The sequence below is a fragment of the Cebidichthys violaceus genome, unplaced genomic scaffold (assembly GCF_023349555.1).
Source record: "Cebidichthys violaceus isolate CVI_PGR_0920_01 unplaced genomic scaffold, fCebVio1.0.p SCAF_12, whole genome shotgun sequence".
NCBI lineage: Eukaryota > Metazoa > Chordata > Actinopteri > Perciformes > Stichaeidae > Cebidichthys > Cebidichthys violaceus.
The window spans coordinates 694,388-715,418 of record NW_027176285.1 but is presented as its reverse complement, the minus strand read 5'-3'; the positions used below and the strand labels follow the sequence as shown (position 1 = coordinate 715,418).

At 41.9% G+C, this 21,031-nt stretch overlaps 1 protein-coding gene across 2 annotated transcripts; it reads right to left on the bottom strand.

Annotated features, from left to right (window-relative positions):
• Nucleotides 1-1,751: 1,751 nt before the first annotated feature.
• Nucleotides 1,752-9,042, bottom strand: slc5a1 (solute carrier family 5 member 1). 2 transcript variants are annotated; one of them, XM_068705785.1, is made up of 15 exons: nt 8,773-9,042; nt 8,163-8,234; nt 7,862-7,966; nt 7,571-7,630; nt 7,368-7,472; nt 7,160-7,265; nt 6,617-6,705; nt 6,308-6,538; nt 5,673-5,808; nt 5,429-5,536; nt 5,181-5,331; nt 4,927-5,095; nt 3,357-3,572; nt 3,131-3,236; nt 1,752-3,048 (listed from the first exon to the last, which is right to left on the bottom strand). In XM_068705785.1, exons 1-15 carry the CDS (start codon nt 8,908-8,910, stop codon nt 2,834-2,836), a joined length of 2,007 nt encoding a protein of 668 aa, XP_068561886.1. In that variant the 5' UTR covers nt 8,911-9,042; the 3' UTR covers nt 1,752-2,833. The 2 variants fall into 2 exon arrangements, with proteins under 2 accessions (XP_068561886.1, XP_068561887.1); XM_068705786.1 differs by having other exon boundaries at nt 6,308-6,516; nt 6,625-6,705; nt 8,773-9,040.
• Nucleotides 9,043-21,031: the final 11,989 nt, after the last annotated feature.

Genomic DNA, 21,031 nt, shown 5'->3' with positions numbered 1-21,031 from the left:
GGTGGGTCAGGGTGTGTGTGCGCTTGTGGAAGGAAGTAGAGGGAATTCATTTGTTTTGCTGTGAGCCAATTGCTATGATTCAGGTTCTGATGCTCTCTCCTTCTCCGGGTGTTTCTCCGTATACAGGTGAGGTGGTGCATTTCAGTTTCAAGTGAGTATCTGATTATTGTGTCTGGTTCGCTCCGGTCGTGGTCTGAAGGCAGAGTTGGGCTTCTTTGGGGCTGTTGAGGTCTGCTGCCAGCCTAGTCCATGGAACGGCTCAGAGGACCGCTATCAAGTGACATTTGAAAGTTAATGGACTGAGGAAGCAACCGACCGGTAGCGCAGGTGACCTTTCACCTTAGCCCGTCCTTCCCGTCCTCTTTGCCGCTGCTGCGGTTTGTCCATTCCCGAGACAGGTCGGTCACATGTAGAATCTGCTGTAATTATTGCAGCGGGTTTGTTACACTAACATGCCCCGAGGCAGACCTCTACCAACAAGGCCTTATTTCTACTCCACTCGTGAGCCAGTCGTCAGCTGAAGAGGAAGAGAAATCACTTCCTCTCATCAAAGGTAGCTGGTTACTTTGAGGTATGTCTGGTATTTAGTGAAGGTGGAATCTTTTGTAGACTTGTAACCAAAGACCAAAATACACACTATCATAGCTGCATCTGCTATCTGATGAGATGCTGAACGTCATTTAGTTGCTCTGGTATTTACTGTGTGCAGTGAGAAGTTTTAATGTCATCTTAATTGTGCACATTCATTTCCAAATGCATACATTAGACACTGTATTTGCAAAACACTACAGCATATGAGTTTCGGGAGCATAACGTTAACACAGATATATAGCTAGAATATTATTTCTGGACAATTGGACCTGAAAATTGATAGCTGATAAGTTAAGCTCAACTAGGCTCAGCTTTAATAGCTTCTACAGTGGAGGGGTTTAACTCGGTGTCATGGAGCTATGCAGTAAACGATCCTTTGTAATGACGCTCTTGTGCCACAAGGAGGCCACTTTGTTGGAGTGCGCTGTGTCCTCATGAGTTACTTCTTTTAGAGATTCAGATGTTGCATGTTATAACCATGGTTGTGATCAGTCTCTAACGTGTTAACACAATATCATACATGTTTTACATGGTTTCATGAACTCCAACACACTAATCCCTAAATATTATCACCTCAAATGGTTACTTAGGCCCCTGAGGAGTGAGACAGCTTGACCTCTTTCTCAGACTGGGTCGAGTGAATCCATAAATAAAAATAAAGAATAATTATTTCTTCATTGAAAATGTGTAAAATGACTATTACTACTATTATTATTTTAAAATGTCAAAAGGTTCATTTCATTCCGGCTCTTCTGCCGTCGATTATAATCGACTCAATCTTTGTTCGACGTGTTAAAAGAATTCAAAACATGTCTTGTCTCTTCCTTACTTCTCATTGTGAATAGCGACGGCCAACAGATGGGGTTTGGGTTGAGAGTCTCTCTGTCGACCTTTGACTGGTCTCTTGCACTTAGTCACCACTCAGGCCAGCAGGATCACCGCCTGACGTGTGACTCAAACACATATAAAGTCATATGTGGCTTCTGGACAAGAACTGCAGAGAACACAGCATGCTAGTCCAAGGCAGAACTCATAAATCATTCAACAGTAATGCACATATTCAAGGCCTACATTAGTGCACATTAACCACAGAGCTAGTGATAAGAGCAAGATAACTAGTGTGTCACAATGGGAATGACTTACAGTACATTCAAAAGTGGTCATGTCTGGTTTCAGCATTTATTTACCAAGAACATAAAAGACTCAAATTTACCTCTAAGAACAGATTTCACCAGAAATTGAATGTGCAATAAAATATGCAGAAAACCAGTGTCTTACAAGTTCAGCAGTGAGCCACCAGAGGGAAGCAAAGAGAGTCAAACAGTGTTCTGTGTAATTTACAAACCTACTTCCCTGAGACGTTTGTATTCATTAACGCCTAAAAACAACACACAGTAAGACTCTTAATATTGAAGAAGGTGCAGCACTTGTGGACTTTGATCACACAAAATGAGGGGAAAAAAGTTATGTAGCCTGAGGTAGAGCAAAATAGTAAAACCAGGAATTATTACATCCTCAATCTTGTCCAAACCCGCATGTTTAGCATGTCATTTAAAAATCAACTCACCTTCTTGTCACTTACATGTAAACTACAAAGTCCACGACACAATGAAGGAGCATTTATACGTCCAGTTTTGAGTAAGAGTTCATTGACATTATAATCACATTATAAACACATTATTGCGACAGCTAAAAGCAATCAGATTATTGTATCAATTAAGTTCATGTGAACAAGGGCTGTTATCAGATATGAAATCATAAATTTGTGGACTCTTTCCGGTAAAGACAAGCATGACTCAACCAGCAGCTCCATAGCCACCTTTGCCCTCCGTCATTATGTTTACAATCACTAAAAGCTAAATTAAAGACGAGGAACAAAAGTCATAGTTAACACCAGAAGACCTATAGTTGTGCGGGGGGGGGGTCAGGAACAATGTGCAGTAAATAGATAAGTGTGAATATTCATGCTCAATATTAACGTGTTTGAAGTTTAATATATATTACGTATGGTTTACTGGTTTACTTTCAGTAGTGATTTTTTTTAAAGTTTTAGACAGGGATATACTTTAGATAAATATATCTTCAGTTCAGTAACCATACACAACGTACATACAGTAGTAATGATGCCGTGCGTCTTATTTAAGAGGGCTGTGGAAAACAGATGATGTGGTCATAAATTACATTCATAAAGAATCCCTTAAATATTAATGATCCAAGAGCATTTGGGGCCAGCCGAGTTTCTTTAACCGAAAAAGCCATGAAAGAAAACAGCCACACACAGGAGGACGAAGGCGTTAGCGTTGACTACGTTCTTCCATAGAGGAACCTCTGAGGTGTCCGTGAGCTTCCTCTGCAGCTCCGCCTGCTCCTCTGGACTCAACTCGGGGGCTTTTTGCTGCTCCAGTCCACAGAAGCACATCAGCGCCTTCTTGCACATGCCTGGTTCCTCCTCGGGCTCTGTGATGGAAGAGACAAAGGCCATGAAGAAAATCTACCTGGGTATGTGTTTGTACGTTAATACTAGATGTCCGCTGGTTACCGTCTATGTCCATATTGTTGGACTCTTGGTTATCGATCCAATCATCCTGTTCGAGGTCCACCCTCTCTTCTGTACTGTTCCTCAGGCTCCAGCACAGTCGATACAACTAGACAGGCAACACAACACATGGAAATACATTATTTATAAAGTTGGCTATTTCTGTGTCTTCCAGAGATGCTCGGAAGATTAATTATTCATCCAGCTTCATCTCACAGCGGTCACGTACATGCTTGTCGTCAATGGGTTTGGTCATGAGAGAGACTCCCAGGATGATGATACAGGAGGCGACAAACAGGATGATGGCGAAGTAGAGGTAGTGGACTCCACATATGATGGTGGGACAGTTACTGGGGTTGATGCAGCTGCCCGTCCCAAAAGCAAACTCAGAAATCATCCTGGACAGGCCGATGAGGAGGCCAATCGCGAGGCCATAAAATGCTCCCTGAGGAAAGGAGACAGTAGGAGAAACTCTCAGTAGACGTGTTAGGATCATGTCTCCAGCTATGCTAGCGGCTGAGTGGTACCACATGCTGACCCTAGCCTGCCAACATGTAAGCTATGACAAAGCTAACCTGTAGATTTTAAACAACTGTAAGGTTAACTGTGTTCACACTTAATTTAGGTGTGATACCTAACATGTGCCTAGAACCAAACACAAAGTCCAGCTGAGGCTGTTGGGTATATCAAAATAGTATTACAGGTTTTGTATTGGACAAAATAACATCATATGATTTGATAATGATAGCTGATAAATTGAGAGGGACGTGATTATGTGTACTAAATTGCATGACAATCCATCCGTTAGCTCCACCGTTAGCTGTTGAGATATTTTGCTAGCTGTCGAGACAACCTGCTGATGGCGCTAGAGGAAAAAGTCACTGGGCTTCTTGCTCTGGGGGACGATGAATGTCTCTGTCAAATTTCATGGCAAACCAACAATTAGTTGTTGAGATATTTGAGTCTAGATTTAAGTCAGGGACCAACAAGCACAATTAAATCAATCCAAATAGCATGTAATACAGTTCTGTTGGGCCTCAGAACCTCCACAGGACTACATGGAGCAGCATCCAGCAGACACACATAACTGATAGGAAATATACATAATGCAGATTGCATGTCAAGTCATGGCAATTATGAGCAAGAAACCAGGGCAGGAGGAAGCTGGAGAAATGAGACAGTAATGGCAGCATCATGAGTGAGAGAGAGTTGGTCTGGGTATAAAATCCTCCTCACTGGCTTCTGAGTCCGGTGATTGAGTGAATATGTGTTGATCTGTCAGCTAATGACTGACAGATCAGCTGATGGGATGCATGACAGCAGCATTTTGCTTAAGCTAATATGATGATCGTGAGAGTAAAAACCATATCAACAGGGGGCCTTTTCATCCAGGTTAGAGGCGTGGCTCTCTAACAGGCTGCCGGCTTGTTAGTCGCTCCATCACGTCGGTCCAGACTGAAACATCTTGATAACTACTGGATGGAGTCCGTGACATTTGGTACAGAAACTCGTGGTGCTCAGAGCATGAAGCCAAATGACTTGTTTTCCCAATACTTTGGTTTCCATCATTCTCAGCTGCACTTTGTGTTTTGTGCTAATCAGCATGCTATCACGCCAAACTAAAGCAAACATTGTTCCTGCTTTACATCAGCATGTTAGCGCTGTCACTGATCAAAGCATGCTTGTAGACTCTTGCTCTTGTTTGTATGAACAGACAATAGATTGCTCTGTAGAGACATGTTGAAATGAATTGAAGTGAAATGTGTTAAATAAAGAGATGACCGAAGTGGGAAACTCACAGTCTCATTGACACGCTTGCAGAAGATGGCTAGCATGAAGACAGCTGCTACAGGTGGTGATAGGTAGCTGGTGATGGACTGGATGTAGTCAAAGAGCTGACCACTCTGGGCTGATTGCACCACAGGGATCCATGCTATGCTCACACCAATCAGGGCCAAGATAAACAATCTACACACGGACAGAGATGGTGGCAGTGAGGCATGCATGAACTCTCTCATTTGTCAGAAAACTTAATAAACTGAACAACAATTACCTGCCGGCGATCATCAGTTCCCTTTCAGTGGCTGTGCGGCGAATCTTAGTGTAGATGTCCATTGTGAAGAGAGTACTGGCACTGTTAAAGATGGAGGTAAGGGAGCTCATCAGAGAGGCCATCATCACCGACAGCATGAGACCGCGCAGACCTAAAACAGATAGAACAGATTAAAATGGCAACAAAAGAAACCTGCCATTTGTATTCTGAGCCCATGAGACATGAGACAAAGGTTATCAGCCACACACCATTGGGCATGAGATCCACCACCAGTTTGGGATAAGCGATGTTGGTGCAGCCCACACTGGCACCGCAGTATTGTTGACATTCAGTCGGATCCACACATGCCACCTCATCTTGAATGAAATGAATAAGATCAGCAGGATGTTAAGGAAGGTGGAAATCCCCCATTGTAGTAAGAGGGTGCGTGAGCTACATAGCATTCAGCCGGTGAGCTTCAGCCAACACCTGTCCCATTAAAAACTCACTCACCTGCATAGAGGATCCTGCTTATCATCCCGGGGAACACCATGAGGAACATCGGCAGCAGCTTCAGGTAGCCGCACAAGATGCAGCCGGCCTTAACGTGAGATAAACTCTTAGCTGAGAGGCAGCGCTGGACTATCACCTACAGGAAACGTCACAGGGGAAAGATCAGTGGTGCCATGATGCAGGCAGTGAACAGGGTGGTGAAATGGATCAAACTATTCTCTCTATTTTAGGTTTGAAAATATTTGCAGAGTGAGTACATCACTTAAGCCAAATAAGTCAGTTGGACATGCTTGCTGATAAGTCTCCTCCTCTGAGCAGGGATAAAGGCAGACCATAATGTGTTTATCTATGTGCTGGATGTCAACGTTTCAATTTGTGTTGACTTCTTTGCTGAGGTCCAGCAATGGTCTGCCTGTTAATCTTATCTGGGTCTCTGGGAGTGCATTAGGGTCTAACTAAAAGCATGTCACTCCTCATGCTGAAGGCCACCTCAGACCGCTTCAATGAGTCTGGAAAAAACAGACAAGATTAGGGCCCATCATGTCTGTACAATTGTGTGGTAATCAATTGAATGAGTCTCTGTGAGTGTTTATGACCATGTTTGCCCAACAATACTGCACACATCCTGGACTGACCTGATCAGTGCACCAGTACCAAGTGGCCTGAATGGTGAGTCCAAAGACAAGGCCGGGCCACGGCAGGTCTCCTGTGATCGCATTCCTAAAAATGTGGAAGGAGTCGGGCCGAGGCTCGTAGCAGCTGGCGCTGACGTTAGCCGTGATGGAGGGGACGGCCTCCATGTAGCGCTGCTGGAAGCTTTCATAGCCGCCCACCTCATGGAAAGCTGCAGATGTGTGTGAGTTAGACTTCACAGTCATGTTTACTTCTGTCTCGTCACAATAAACAATACAAATGAGTATAGTGATAAAAAAAAAGGAAAATACCATATTACCAAAGCCCATGAGGATGAACGATCCGACAACCATGATGATGGTCTGTAAGGTGTCTGTGTAGATCACTGCAGCCAATCCACCTGAGATACAGCATGTGAGGTTATCAATGCATGTATTTCCATTCCAAGTCAACACATTGTATCACCGCTAATGTGCAGAACTGAACTTACTGGAGAGAACTTTGTACAAGATTCAATTCATCGCGGCACATTGGGTCGTTCAGTGTTAAGACAGTTTTGTGTGAGTGATGGTTGTTTGTAAAGTTAAAGTTCAGGTGTGTATGCGTTATTACAAAAGAGCAACAGAAGGCCATTTCCTGCTTATCGCAGTTCATAGGTAATCAACCACATTAACACACTAGACAGGAGGAGACAGTGTGTGTGTGTGTGTGTGTGTGTGTGCCTACATCTCTATATATGGCCTTCAGAAGACTTTAGCCTCAGTCGTAGTGCTATTCTGTAAAGTAGATAAGACTTCTGGCTTTCATTTATGGGTTTGGTGGAAAAGGAAGAGGATGCCCCTCAGGGGACAGACCTGTGACAGTGTACAGCGCAGTGATCAACAGCAGCATGACGACAGCAAGGTAGATGTTCAGTCCAAGTGCCTGGTTGATAAAAATGGCACCGGAGAACATGTCTGCCTGAGTGGAGAGGAGAGGGGAGAACACATCATTTCAATCTATAATGTGAAATACGATGTTGACATAGAGGACATCGCTGAGGGTTACGACGAGGAGACTTACTGAGATCTTAGTGAAAACGTAGAGGAAGAGGGACAGCACAGAGAGGTAGATGCGAATACGCTGCCCTCCAAACCTCTTCTTCAGGTACTCAGGCATGGTGACCACCTAACATCATAAATAATACATTACATTCTCATTCATGTCGGTCTGACTTTGTCCTCTAATGTTGCTGTTTTATATGTCCAACCGTGTGTTCTGTTTACCCCAGCTTTAATGTAGATGGGCACAAAGAGCCATCCCAGAATGACGACCACTATAAGAGCCTGAAACAATCAAACACACAAGAAATACATAGACAATGCAGATCAACATGCTCCTTAAACGTATTCATCATGTTGTCTTCTGTTGTCGTTCTGTTTCCTCTGCAGGGTGAAACTCTCATGATAATCGACACTTATCAGCTCACCTGACACAGATAACGGATCATATCTGTCACAGGTTAGAGAAACATTTGTTTCAGAAGTGATAATGGTGTGATTGACACCATTACTCACATTCCATTCAAATCCACCGATGGCGATCCCCCCCGCTGCAGCAGTCCCAGCGATGCCCACAAAGTGGCCACTGCCAATGTTGCTGGCAAACAGTGAGGCTCCAATCTGCGGAGGTCATAGTTATTATTATTATGAATAGTCATCTATGAATAATATGCATCATTTCTAAGATTCACAGCTGACTGTGCTTCTGTGGTACGTCAGTATAACATGTAATATACTTTGTACAACCTGATGTAATATGGTATGGTAGCAATTAGCACAGACTGAAACCTGTTCTCAGTCAACATGAGATACCCACCGGCCACCACACCATGCTCCTCCCCGCAAGGAAGAAGCCCCCGACTGTGGAGCGGTTGGTGCGGACCATAGCCTGCAACAGCATGAGGGCACACTTCAGAACATTCATCAATGCATTTGTGCAAAACAGCAACAGACTCTCTATTTCAAAAGTCACTACACATGTGTTAATGATCACATTACAAAACCCCAGTAACCGTATGTGTCTAAATATGTGCATTCTGAATGTTAAGTAATCTGATCTGCAATAAAATAAAATACTGTGAAGCAGGTTGTTGAGTAAGATGGCGTAATTGAACAATATGAGTCCACTCCATTGCATGTCATTTATTTATTCCAAAGTGCAGCTGTAGAGGTGCTAAACAACAAGGCCTCTGTTGCTAAAAGTGAGATGCCTCTTATATCAAAACATACATGATTATTATCCTGATTTTAAATAATAAATCACGATATTTTCTCTCATGGATCAATACAGACTTCTTCTTCTTATATTGACGTAAAACAAACTACAAATCTCACGCCTGTGAAACTGGTGAGGAGTTGAGGAGTTAATTATTCACAGAGAAGAAGGTATTTTGAAGAAGGTTCAAGTTAAAGACTGAACAACTCACCCATACTCCAACAGCCAAGACAACCAAGAAGTAGATCACGATGACGGAGATGTCGGCTGCGTTGTTGAGAGCCACGGTGGTCGTGCCGTTTCTTGCATTGTTCCTTATGAAGGAGAATCCAAAATAATCCTGAGACATTTTGCTGAGAGGGTGACCGGAGAACAGGAGTGGTGCTGAAGTCGCTCCTCTTTGAGCGAAGCACCTGCCCAGACACTTATGTACCTCGGTGGGAGGTGTGTTTGAGTGTGGAGAGATGGGGGGCTGGGAGGGAGACCGTGTTCATCTAATAAATGACCAGCTGTTGTGATTGGTTGAAAGTCTATTTGGATCTGCAAATAAACCGTACTGTTACACTACAGTGTTTGTGTAAATCGATGTGTTAAAGTGTGTAACCTTTCAGCAAAGAAAAAAAACGTTGTTAATGATCAACCCAGGAGGAATTACCCCGAGTCAAGAGATCTCTACCAGCTTCATCAGCCAAACTCAACTTAATCCAGGTCAACTCAAACAAACTCATGAAACACTTTACAAAACACAAGCAGTTCATTCTGATGTAGAATGAAAGGAAATCATTCTGCTTTGTAGAATAATCCACCTCCACCAGCTGTATACAGTGTATTGTGTGTGTATATATATATATATATATATATATATAGCTGTATACATAATACATACTATTCTGCTTACCGCTCTCATTATATGAATAGTTTCTGTTGTATGCATTGAATGTGTTGTAACTCTGTGATGTTGTTTATTCTGTCCACATGACATCTGTCTCACTTCTGTCCATCCTGATGGAGGACCCTCCTCCGTGTCTCTCTAAGGTTTCTCTCTTTTCTTTTCTGGAGGAGTTTGTCCCGTCCTGGTGTGAGGGTCCCGGGACAGAGGATGTTGTATGTGTACATATTGTAAAGCCCTCCTAGGCAAATTTGTGATATTGAAATTGAATTGAATTGAACATTATGTATATATATATATAATGTATATATATATTTGCCATTTATGTTCACACAATAGCAGAGTAATCTGAGGCGAGGCTTTATGAATGTTAAATCTAAGCGAGGCCTTCATTTCTGGTCTCTAAACAGCTCTACCAAGTAGGAAACATTCTCTCATTTACTGTAAGTCTTGTACAAATGAAAAGCACCTAACACTGACTTCACCCCCCCACAGTGAACACGCCTCTATCCTAAATAAAGTGTTTGTTTGTGTGTTAATTATTAGACTGAAGGCCAAAATAAAAATCCATGTTCAACCCTTTAAAGAGGGTGTAAGCAGCCACTAGGTGTCTCTACAGGACAGTGAAACTAATCTAGTTCAGCTGATTATGAGCTCATACAGACATGTAAGGGTATACTGTACTACTCACCTTCTTTACTTGTACTTTACTTTGTATTCTACTTTATACTCCAACTCCCATCTCAGACTGATATATTGTACTTTTTACTGAACTACGTTTATTTGATCATGTTTGTTAGTCTGCAGATTCAAAAATAATAACTAACATATCAACAATTTCATTTAGATTCATTATTATAGTTTAATAAATAATTAAATAATAATATTGATGTGCCAGTCTGCATAATTATTTTGACTTCTGATACATTTTTCTTTTCTTAAATAATATTTGTATGCATAACTTTTACTCGTCACAGTATTTGAACTGAACTATTGCTACTTTTACTTCAGTTAAAAAGCAGAGTACTTCTACCACTGTTTGTTCCTCAATCTGGTTTTGCATCACACCTGAGAGACACACCTTACAAAAGGCCCTTTTCACCTTTTGATAAGTCACTGCAGGTTAATAACCATAACATTAGTCCAGCCCTGGTGTACTGCATGCTGGCTCCATGGACCGGCTGTGACACACTAAACAGAATGAAGCCTAATTAATGGAATCAACCACACCTGTGTTTACCCTGCTAGGACAGTCTAACCACACAGCTGTTTTCACTCATGAGTCCTGATGAGACCTCTTCCCCAGTGGACAGTGTGTGCATGACCGACAGCTCCCTCACTCCCATGGGGCAGAACCTACACTGGTATCACTGTTATTGCCTTGTATAGTCAGGTAACATCAGGTCATAGCTCCAGCCAGCTTCAACTGACTGGAGGCCTAACCTGTCAGGATAATTGAAAACACCTTGATGGACCGTTAGTGTGTCCTGAGAGCTCACCCAGAGGTCCAGCATGCAGTGGAGAAAATACAAATAGAATTGTCCAGAAGACACACATTTAGGTTGTTACCCAGCTACAGTCGTGTATACATAAGCTGAGTAACATCTTTATAGTAAGTACATTGTACCTTAATTATGAACTAATTCAATTAAGAGAGCAATTAAGGAATTACATCCTGTAATTAAATGGCCTAAAGCAGCTATCACCTAAAAAAACATTCAATTTGCAATGAGCAGTGACTGGTTTGTTGAATCTGGTGAACCTAAATATTTCACAACTCAGTGTGCAGGGAGCCAAAGCATAAACATGTGATTTTATTTTTGGGGGTTTTGTTAATGTTCCACATCAAAATGGCCGAATAAAGATGAAAAAATGAGAGCGGTAAGGGAGTGAGATGGGGGAGTTATCAGACTGATACTGTTACAAATGGCTGCTTGAAATCTCTAAATGGGGACAATCAATACTCACTTGAATGAGAATCAATTATTGGAATGAGGCCAGTGCTCTGTGGGGATTAAGGCTCAGTCATACTCACGGATTTCAGTCCTGAGAGGAGCCTTTGAATGTGTAACCACTCCAGACAGGTCAAGACTTTCTCAGACTCATTTGATTTGGTGTGGCCCAGTTTATTTGTATGTCCACTGAGACTGACATCTGCTCATAACCCTGGCAAGTACTACAGTTGGTGCTTAAAACACGAGCATATCACAGAGCCGGTCACACCCCAGAGCAGCAAGACCACAAACAAACACTGCTGATCACTGCAAGGAATTGATCTCTTGCAGGAGTGCATTCTCCATCCATAGTCTGCACAGTGTGGGAAACTACTGTAGTAGTCTTTAGCAAACAGAGAAGTGATTGAGTGTCCTGACCTGCTGTCAACATACAAATGTGTCTTATAAACTCCTCCCTGTGTCTACAGATCTATTACTCAGGAAACTCTGGCAGAAGGGCCCACGGACTGAAACGGGGAAAGAAACTTGCTGGCTTGGCCTCAAAAACCAGACGGATGGACAGTAATTATCTCGTGATTTCAACACCACTGGTGAGGACTCCACTCTGTCTTTGTCCAGGTTTCTGTGGCAGGTACATTGTTTAAAATCAGGGCACTATCTGAATCATTTCTGTCTCATAATAAAGCTAACGCTTGTGAGATTTTTACAAAAGGTGCAAAGCATCAATATATATGTTACTCAGTCAGAGTCGATGAAGATGGAACACAGCATTAATTAAAGGAACACTGTACACCTTTAGAGGATGAGACTGATGCTAATAATGTGAAGCAAAGCTAAGTTGGAGAGGTTTTAGTATAGAGGTATGTTAAGGTTGACTCTTTAAATTGACTATTTGGGTACCGTCTGTGCCACTTGAAATTAATTTCACTTACATGTCACCATCTGTATTTATTCCATCTAAATGCAAGTGTTTTGGGCTTTGTTTTGAAAAATCAATCAATCAGACCTTTTATACTTGTTCACATTCAAAAGCTGTGTGCATATATGTTATCCTGCAGCTGAACCTCACTTTCCAAGTAACCGATATTCATCAGATTGCGCAGAATTGTGGGAGCTGGGACGTCTTCCTCATCCCTCAGCTGCTTGTGCTGAGCCTTCATCAACTTCCAGCCACTCACCTTCAACAGTAAGAGTACCTCCTCCTTTTCTCAGTGGACATTTTGACTTGTCAAACCCAGGTGTAACCGGTAACATCGTTAATTGCTGGAACAGAGTCGTTAACGTTACCTTTTCCTGCTATGAAAAGCCGAGACGTCTGCTGTGAAGAAGTCCTATGAATCACAGCTGTTCATGGGGCTCTGATGTTAGCAAGAGTTAATCATATATATTCAGTACAGAACTGAACAGGATGCAGTGATTTTTTAGTCAGTCAGTCAAATCCAAACTATGAAGAAACTTGTCTTGCTTTAAGTTAATTGTCACTATAGCAGGAGAACATTGTATTGTATGTGTCATATTCACAACAGAAACTACTGAGACACTAACTTTTTGGGAAATGTTAGCCACAAGGTGGCAAAGTAGTCCAAAGCTGCTGAAATGGTGCGTCACTGTAATGTTAGGGAGAAGAAACTGAAAGAGCTCTCTCTGAAATTAGATGACGTAATAAACAATACTCATAGATTGGAGTCGATAATCTTAGATATTGCCTCATTCTACGAACTATACTGCCTTATGCCTTTCAGCAACTCGGCATCAGATTAGGTATGTAGGCTGTATCACTTCCCACTGACTAATAGTGACTAATAGTTAATATCAACTATACAGATCGCCATGATTGACTGTGTTTGGGTGTGAACCATTGAGTGCGTAGGCAGTCCATTTCTTACCTTTTCTGCATCATAACAGTTTTTTGTATGCATCAGCAGCACATGTCAGAGTGAGATGCTTATGCTTCTTAGGGTGTAGTTTGTAGCTTTAGTGTTGCTAGGCTAACAGATTAACAGACAATCAATCCAGCTGTAGTCTGTCTGCTAATTAGTCCCAAATGAATCCAGTTTAATAATTCACCGGGATTTTGTTATGCTCCTTCCTGAGGAAAATCACATTTTTAGCGAGTAGAAACAAATGGAAAATGTCACCCAGCGTCTTGCCTTTGCAGAAGTACCAGTGAAGTGAGTCAACTGTGAAGCCAAGAAACATGGCGTCCAGGAATGTCCTGTTGGCTTAGAGAATGCTAATGTTAACAGTGGAAGAAAAGCGTTCTGTTTCTCAAAACGACCTGCTTCCAGCACCTGACAGGATGAAATGGAGACTGAAGCCTGAAGCCTTCTAGCAGCAATATGCCTTATCATTACGCTGCCTGTCAGAGAAGATAACTCCTGGGAAGTCAGTCTCATTCAGTCTGTCAACCATCTTGAACCAATCTCAGCCATGTCTGAACTCCAGCAACTTTCTCTTTGCCCCCTGCTTTCAAGGCCCCATTATCTTCAAACCTTCGCTTTTTGTGTGAAGGAAATATCACCTGCTGAAAGAATTATTTCCCTAGTGTCTGAAACGGTGTTTTAATATATCCGTGGTTCCCTTGGTTTTACTCCCTTACCTGTGATGTATGTAATTTATGCACCCAAGGTTGATTATCACCTTCCATTTGAAATCTTTTTCTTTTTCTTGAAGGTTTTCATGAAAAAGGAAAAAGAGTTCCAATGTTTAATCCCTTTAAGGATTCAGACGATTCCTCTAAACCATATGGATGAACAAGGAGCACTTAGCCTTCCAATTGTCCTCTAAGCTCCTGATATACCACACATGAGGGTCTGCTGTGCAGAACCTGGCCGTGCAAGAGAAGCTTCGGAACAACCAAACAAAGCAATTAGTGCATCAGGTTCAATCTTTGAACAGAACCAGTAAGCATGACCTAGAGTACCTTTTGAGAAGTTGCATCTGTCACAAACGTCTATCGTTAGGATTAACAATAGATCATTTTTCTTTGGAATCATGTAATCTGTGCATGACTTTAAAATGAATCAGCTGCAACCTGGCATCAATTTAATTTAAATGGATTATCTGCATCTCCTCCCTCCACACCTCCTAAGTCAACTCCACACCAAGATCTGATGATACAGTTAATAATAGAAAACAATAGCAAATAAAACACATTTAAAAACAGTTTAGAAGCAGGATGATGTCTCTTAAGAGGTGGGGTTTGGTCAACCCTAAAATTATGATTGCAACAATAGGATAATATAGAGAAAACTCCCTGTTGTTTTTGAATTTGAATTGCCACTTGATTCAATGGATAATCCTTAGTGGAAAACAAAAGAGCTGAACAGAACGGTTTCTGGCTGCATGAAACTCCAATTTCAACCACCTGGGCGCATCAGAGAGCTCACTTCTATGAGGGAACTGTTGTTGCCAGTAAATTAAGGTTCTGGTTTTGACTTAAGGTTGAACACTGGAAGGGATAAACCAGCCAATGTCTTGGACTGTATGTCTTGGACATAAATGAAGGGCAATATTATTAAATCAAGTAACCCATACATATACTTTTGAATAGAAAGTTATTATTATTATATTATATTATTGAACGCATGGTGTTTTTGCGTTACAATCTTAGCTATTCTTTACATGTGAAGACAAAGTAGAACTGAAGGACCACAGTACTCGGGCCCAGCTGCTAAACCGACCCTCTTTGGACTGCTCTACCTTTCACCATCTGACAGAAACAGTAGAACAGACTTTACATGGCAGCTTAATTATAATTTCTTTAGAAATCAAGAAGCTAATCAGTTCCTCTCATCAGTAGTCCTGTCTGACCCCAAGTGATCAATTAGCCAGTGGCAATTTGATTAAACACAAATTTGTCTAGAAACGTGCTCCATGTGAGCGCGATACACAAACTACAGCAAGAAGATGAGGTTGTGATGCAGCAGGCATTCTAATGCCGCGTCATTTCAGTTGATATTGTGCTTTAGTGATGTGTGTTTCCAGACAAATACGTCTCTTTTTGTTTTACAGCAGATGTTTTATTTATCAAAAGCACAGGTGGAACCAATAATGTCACCGGCTGCTTAACGATGGTGTTAAGCAGCGAGCACAATACCTGGACTTAATGAAATGAAATGCAGCCAATGTTATTAGTTATACATGTTCCTGCTGTGACGTCTCACAATGATTGCTGTGAAAAAGACCTGTTTGCTATTAGTTAAATTACAACAGAACAATTTGCTCACAGTGAACCTGGGGCCATTAGTGCCTCCTTAATTACCTCAAATGAAGAAAAATAATACAAATTAATTATTCATTAAGCTCTTGATTCATTTATCGATTAATCAGTTGATTAATTAAAGCCCTTGTTTTGTCAGTCAAATGTACTGATTTCATCGTCACATCATTCAAAGAAATGCATCAAATCCTCACAATTGAGAAGCTGGAACCAATGAATTTTTGGCATTTTTGCTTGAAACATTTGTCCAATTTACTTGATCTTTCCAAGTGACTTAATGTCTTTTGAAAGTCGTATTTCAATAAGGAGATACTCAAAATTAAATTCGAATATATTTTGTACATCAACTGATCGGGTGGGGTTCGTAGGGAGTGGTGGGACGTTGGGGGATGATTGGACCGTGGCTGGAAGACGACGATTGTAACAAACAGTGAATGTGGAGGTGGATGACGCAGCGCTCGGCGATGGCGTTGCCATTGGCATCCATTTTGAGAAATCGGCAACCAATTCTTGGCCTTTGGTTACAATCAGTGGCAACCACATTTCAACATAGAAAATATAGGGACAGCAAAAGAAAAAGAAAAACATAACCTGTGTTGGGTTGAGTATTGCTGTTCCAGTGTGAACTAGAACCAGACAGCGCTGCATGTCACAACACAAACAGATGCTGTGTTTACTGGCATGCACACAAACTCACACGTCTCTTTTAGAGACCATGGCAAAGCCAATTAAGTTGTTTGACTGTCAGGTGAAAGATTCAACTGACCCCCTCATCATCACCAGCGGCTGTGCAAATTGATTCAGCTACACAAAGAAGCAGATGAGCCTGGTCTCGGGAGGCGGAGTATCATCTCCTTCTCATTCCCAGGGTCACAGCTTGGCTCTGTGTTGTATCTTTTGGAGATCTGTGTTGTTCATTAAGGTTTAAGTGTTTCCTGCTTTTATTTTTGTAAGTTCTCTCTCCCCTTGTGTGCTGTCTGGTTTTACTTCTTTGCCGTTTGGCTGTGTTTTCCTGCCTTTGTTGATTGTCTCCCTGAGTAGTTTCACCTGTCTCACCAGACCTTCTGCTCACTTCCTACACATACCAGACCACTTCCTTTGTTCATGTCGGTTTGTCTTCAGTTAACCATTTACTAACAATTGATATATCAAAAGCTGTGTACTGTAGGAAGAAAATGTTCAAGGACTTTGGGCATATATATATATATAAACCACATGTCTTATTTCGAAATTGAAAGTTATGTCTGTTATTGTTGTTTGTTAGCTCTGTCATATACATTTATGAATATGTGGACAGCATAGAGAAATAGATGGGAATCAGAAAGTAAATGTTTTGAGTGGGAATTTGTAATAAATGCATTTTTTGTTATTAGAAGAGGATAATTCAATGGTAAAATGATCTAAAAGGTTACGTTAGATCATGTTAGTGATAAAAGCATTAGAGGCATTTTTAGGCTGGTGTAATAAAGTCTGGCAGGAGGGCAGATTGCCCAGAATTTTGGAAGCCAGTAAGCCTATTAATTATAGGTGGATTGCTTCTCTGAAATCATATCTTTTTGAAGTAATGGAACATATGACAACGAAAGGACTTACAGAGGCTGGAAATGAATCATCCCTTTAAGTGGGATCATGGAATGGAGGGTCCCCATGGAAATGGAGATAAATAGAAGATAAATTGGAAAATGGTTGCAGCTGCATTCTTGATGTGGAACATGATTAGTATTTACTATATAAGGGTTGGTTATTCATCAAAAAGAAGTTATTCACAATATCAGATATTGTATTTACCAGGACAGAGGAATTTTATTCTGATCACTCCGGTCAGGAGAGAGTATGAAGATTGTCCTCATCTTCCATTTTGAGTGGTAATGAGAAATGATCAGAGTTCACCAGAGAGGCGTCCAAACAGACCTGCAGTTCAAGCTGCATGGCTGCCGGTTGTGTGACCGGGACCAGTCCAGCGTGCCCCTCTTCAGAAACAACAACAATACTTCCTTCTCTGACTTCTGATTCATCTGGTGAATTTCAATATTTTTCTTACCGTCAACAAATGACATGAAAGGACCAGAAACGTCAATGAAGCAACGAGCTGAGCCACCAACACATGTTCATGTTAAAGCCTGGTATAACAAAAACAACCAGTTTTAATCCACTGACAACAGTCCCAACAAACGCACTGTTTACTGTTGTTTGAGTAGCATTTACTAAATACTACAGTGACCAGCTGTTCTGGTAAATTATTGAGCCTTTTTGAATAATGAAACTATATTATTGAGCCTTTTTGAATAATGAAATTATATTAATGAGCATCAGTAGGAACCAGTGCGTTTACAGCTAGTATTGACACAATTATTATTTTTCGTGGGATTTGAACGGCACTAGTTTAAAACGGCAGCTGCTTAGAGTGAAGCATGGATGTAGTTATTTCCCAATTGTAGTAAAGCAAAGCTTAACCAAACAGAAAGTAGAAGTATGAAAAAGGAGGATGAGTCCAAAAATCTGATGATATACTGAAGGAGAAACATCATTTTGACAAGGGAACCAATTATTAATGCAGAACAACTTTTGCTTTCCCTCCCTGAGCTGTATCAGTATTGTACGGACAGTCCGGTGAATTGGTTTTATGCACATGCTCCATGTCAGTCAGTCATGAGAATGGTTTGACGAGAGGACCATAGCAAATTAGGGTCATGCTGATGGAAAAATGACACAGGAGTTAACTCACTGAACAACAGATGCACAGAGCCCCACAGTCCGTCAATAAGAGGAACAGAGTGTGTTTGTAGCAGGCAGCACAGGAAACGATGGGTGGAGTTACTGAATTCAGGATATTTTTACTCCCTCTAATAATGCCCCATTTCCACCAACATTCAAACACCTGAAAGGTGTGTTAGAAGTTACAGTAATTGCTACAGACAAGCCTCAAATGCTGCCTTTATACCCACCACTGTTAGAGAGCAGGATAAGTATCGTAGTTAAACTCAGAGCAAGATGTTCAGAAAATCACTTTACCAAAATGAGTTTTTTTACAGCCTTTATTCAACAAAAGAAATGACTGGACTGAAATAAGCGGCAGAGTGAGGATGAGGAGACTTCAGGAAGCATCAGATGCTGAACTAGCTGCCAACCTTGACGCACGCTTCGTCTTAAAGCAATGATTGGCAGACGACTTGACCACACACAACCACAGAGACTACAATGTACATGTATATGTTAACCATCATCTTCTAACTCTATTGCAGAACAGTGACTTGCTAGGAAGCTGTTTAGTTCATTTCCTCTAACTTCATTTAATCAGGTATTCTCTTTGAGATCAAGAATTATTCTTCAAGGGTCGAAAGAGAGTCATTGATAGATGACGACCGTACAGCTGTAGAATCAACAGATACGGAGTATTTGCAATAAGAGACATAGCAATACAGTTTTAGTGCTCTAGCGTTCCAGTGATCACTTCCTTTTGGCCATAATTGGGTGTGGTCATGAGTCTCGTTGTTTGTCTCTGGTCATCAGTCTGACAGTTTATGTTCCAGTCTAGTCTAGTTCCACACTGCAGATGGCACTTGAGCCTCGGTTCAGGCCATCTGGAGGGCCTGGACACGGAACACGGAACATGTCCAAAACGTTATACTACCAAATGGACACACACAAGGACAGCTGAGGACGTCACAGACGCATAGTAAATCTGTTTGGAGGACACGTTCCACACATATACTACCACATGTAGCATAGCGGCTGCGTGGACAAGTTGGGACAGGTCCACCTGGTCAACAACACATCTGCCTGTACGCGGAAAATGTCCACACATGTCCTACATGTACATCTTGTTGTCCTACACACACATCATGTGTTGTCCGTGATTTTAAATTAGTTTTTTTTGTGGCCACTGCCTGGTCAGATTGTTGAATCAGTTTTCCCAATTTGCTCGTGTCGTAATCTTTTGTAATCGTACGTCTTTCCTTAAGTTGCTACCAAAATGGCGTGTCTCTAGATTCACTAAGTGTTGCTCTGGCATACTGTTGCAACATTAAGTGAATTGGCACAAGTTTGCGTTTTCAAAAGTGAAGGAAGTTGAACCCTGATCATGTGGCTGCCTCTGAAATAAATGGATTTCTGTCTGAAATTGATGAAGCCCGGTGTGACCGAGCCCTAACCCTCTGCCTCGTTTTGATGATTCTGGCTACATGTGCCCGCCATGTGCTATCACATTCAACCTGTTAAATATCCGTCACATTTACACGCTTGCTTCAGCACAGGAATGTTGGCCCAAAAGCACTGAGAGATGGAGCCGATCAATGCGAGGCTTCTCCAAAGGCCGGGTAAGGTAGCCCCATGTTTTCATCACATCCTGTTTCTGCTGCTCATAGCAGCACAACAGTTACCTTACAAGGCCTGCTGTTTATAGTGTGAAAAGACAGGGTTCAGTCAAGAGGTTGGTATGAGGACTCGATGGAGAAGTGCTGAGGGAAAAGAGGTTATGTTCACTGTATACAGTATACCCATAGAGAAAGTCTGTACAGCGCTCACAGGCCCGTCCGTCTGCAGGGTCCGCAGTCTCCTGGCACAAGAGGAGGGCTAACAAGATGACAACAGAGCCTGCAGAGCAGACCTCTAGTTGGCTGCCGATAAAAGAAATGATATCGGCATGTATTTCTGGGATTTATGTACATTTAAACTGGCAAGGAACAGTAATATTAAGTTAATGTGGCCGCTGGTGTTAGCTGTTAAAATAATTAGAATTAAAAAATAAAGAATACAACTTGGAACAATAGCAAGAGTGCCGAAGGAAGTCTTGACAGCAGTCGATGTCCGATGGGTCAGTTTAAGGTTTCGTGAGGAGAACAGTGGCTCTAGAAGACAGATGTCAGGGAGGGGTTGACCATATCAATCGAAAAGTAGAGCAGATCAGCAGTGATAGTCCGTGAGGGGGGGGGGTGGGTTCAAGAGGGCAGGAGTTAAGTCTGATCATGGGATTTTGTTAAGACTTCAATTTGATGTGTTGAGGGAAATGCAGCATGACCACCGCTTCACCCGGCTTTACTTTAAAAAGGGGCTGGAAGTATAAAAAAAACCTCAAACTGGTAAAAAAGACATCTGCACACTTAAAGAGGAGGAGAGGATGGAGACACACCTCTGTGGGTCAGAAGCAGGAGACTGGAAGAGAGAGAGAGAGAGAGAGAGAGAGAGAGAGAGAGAGAGAGAGAGAGAGAGAGAGAGAGAGAGAGAGAGAGAGAGAGAGAGAGAGAGAGAGAGATTCTAAAACTCAGGAAAGCCAGACTTGTGAAATTTTGACCCAGCTGCCTGGAGGCTTGACCATTTGATTCAACCAGGTGGTTTACAACCAAGGATCAGACGGGGGCAGATAGACCGGCTCAGATGAAAGGGGAGAAGGTCCAGAGGGGATAGG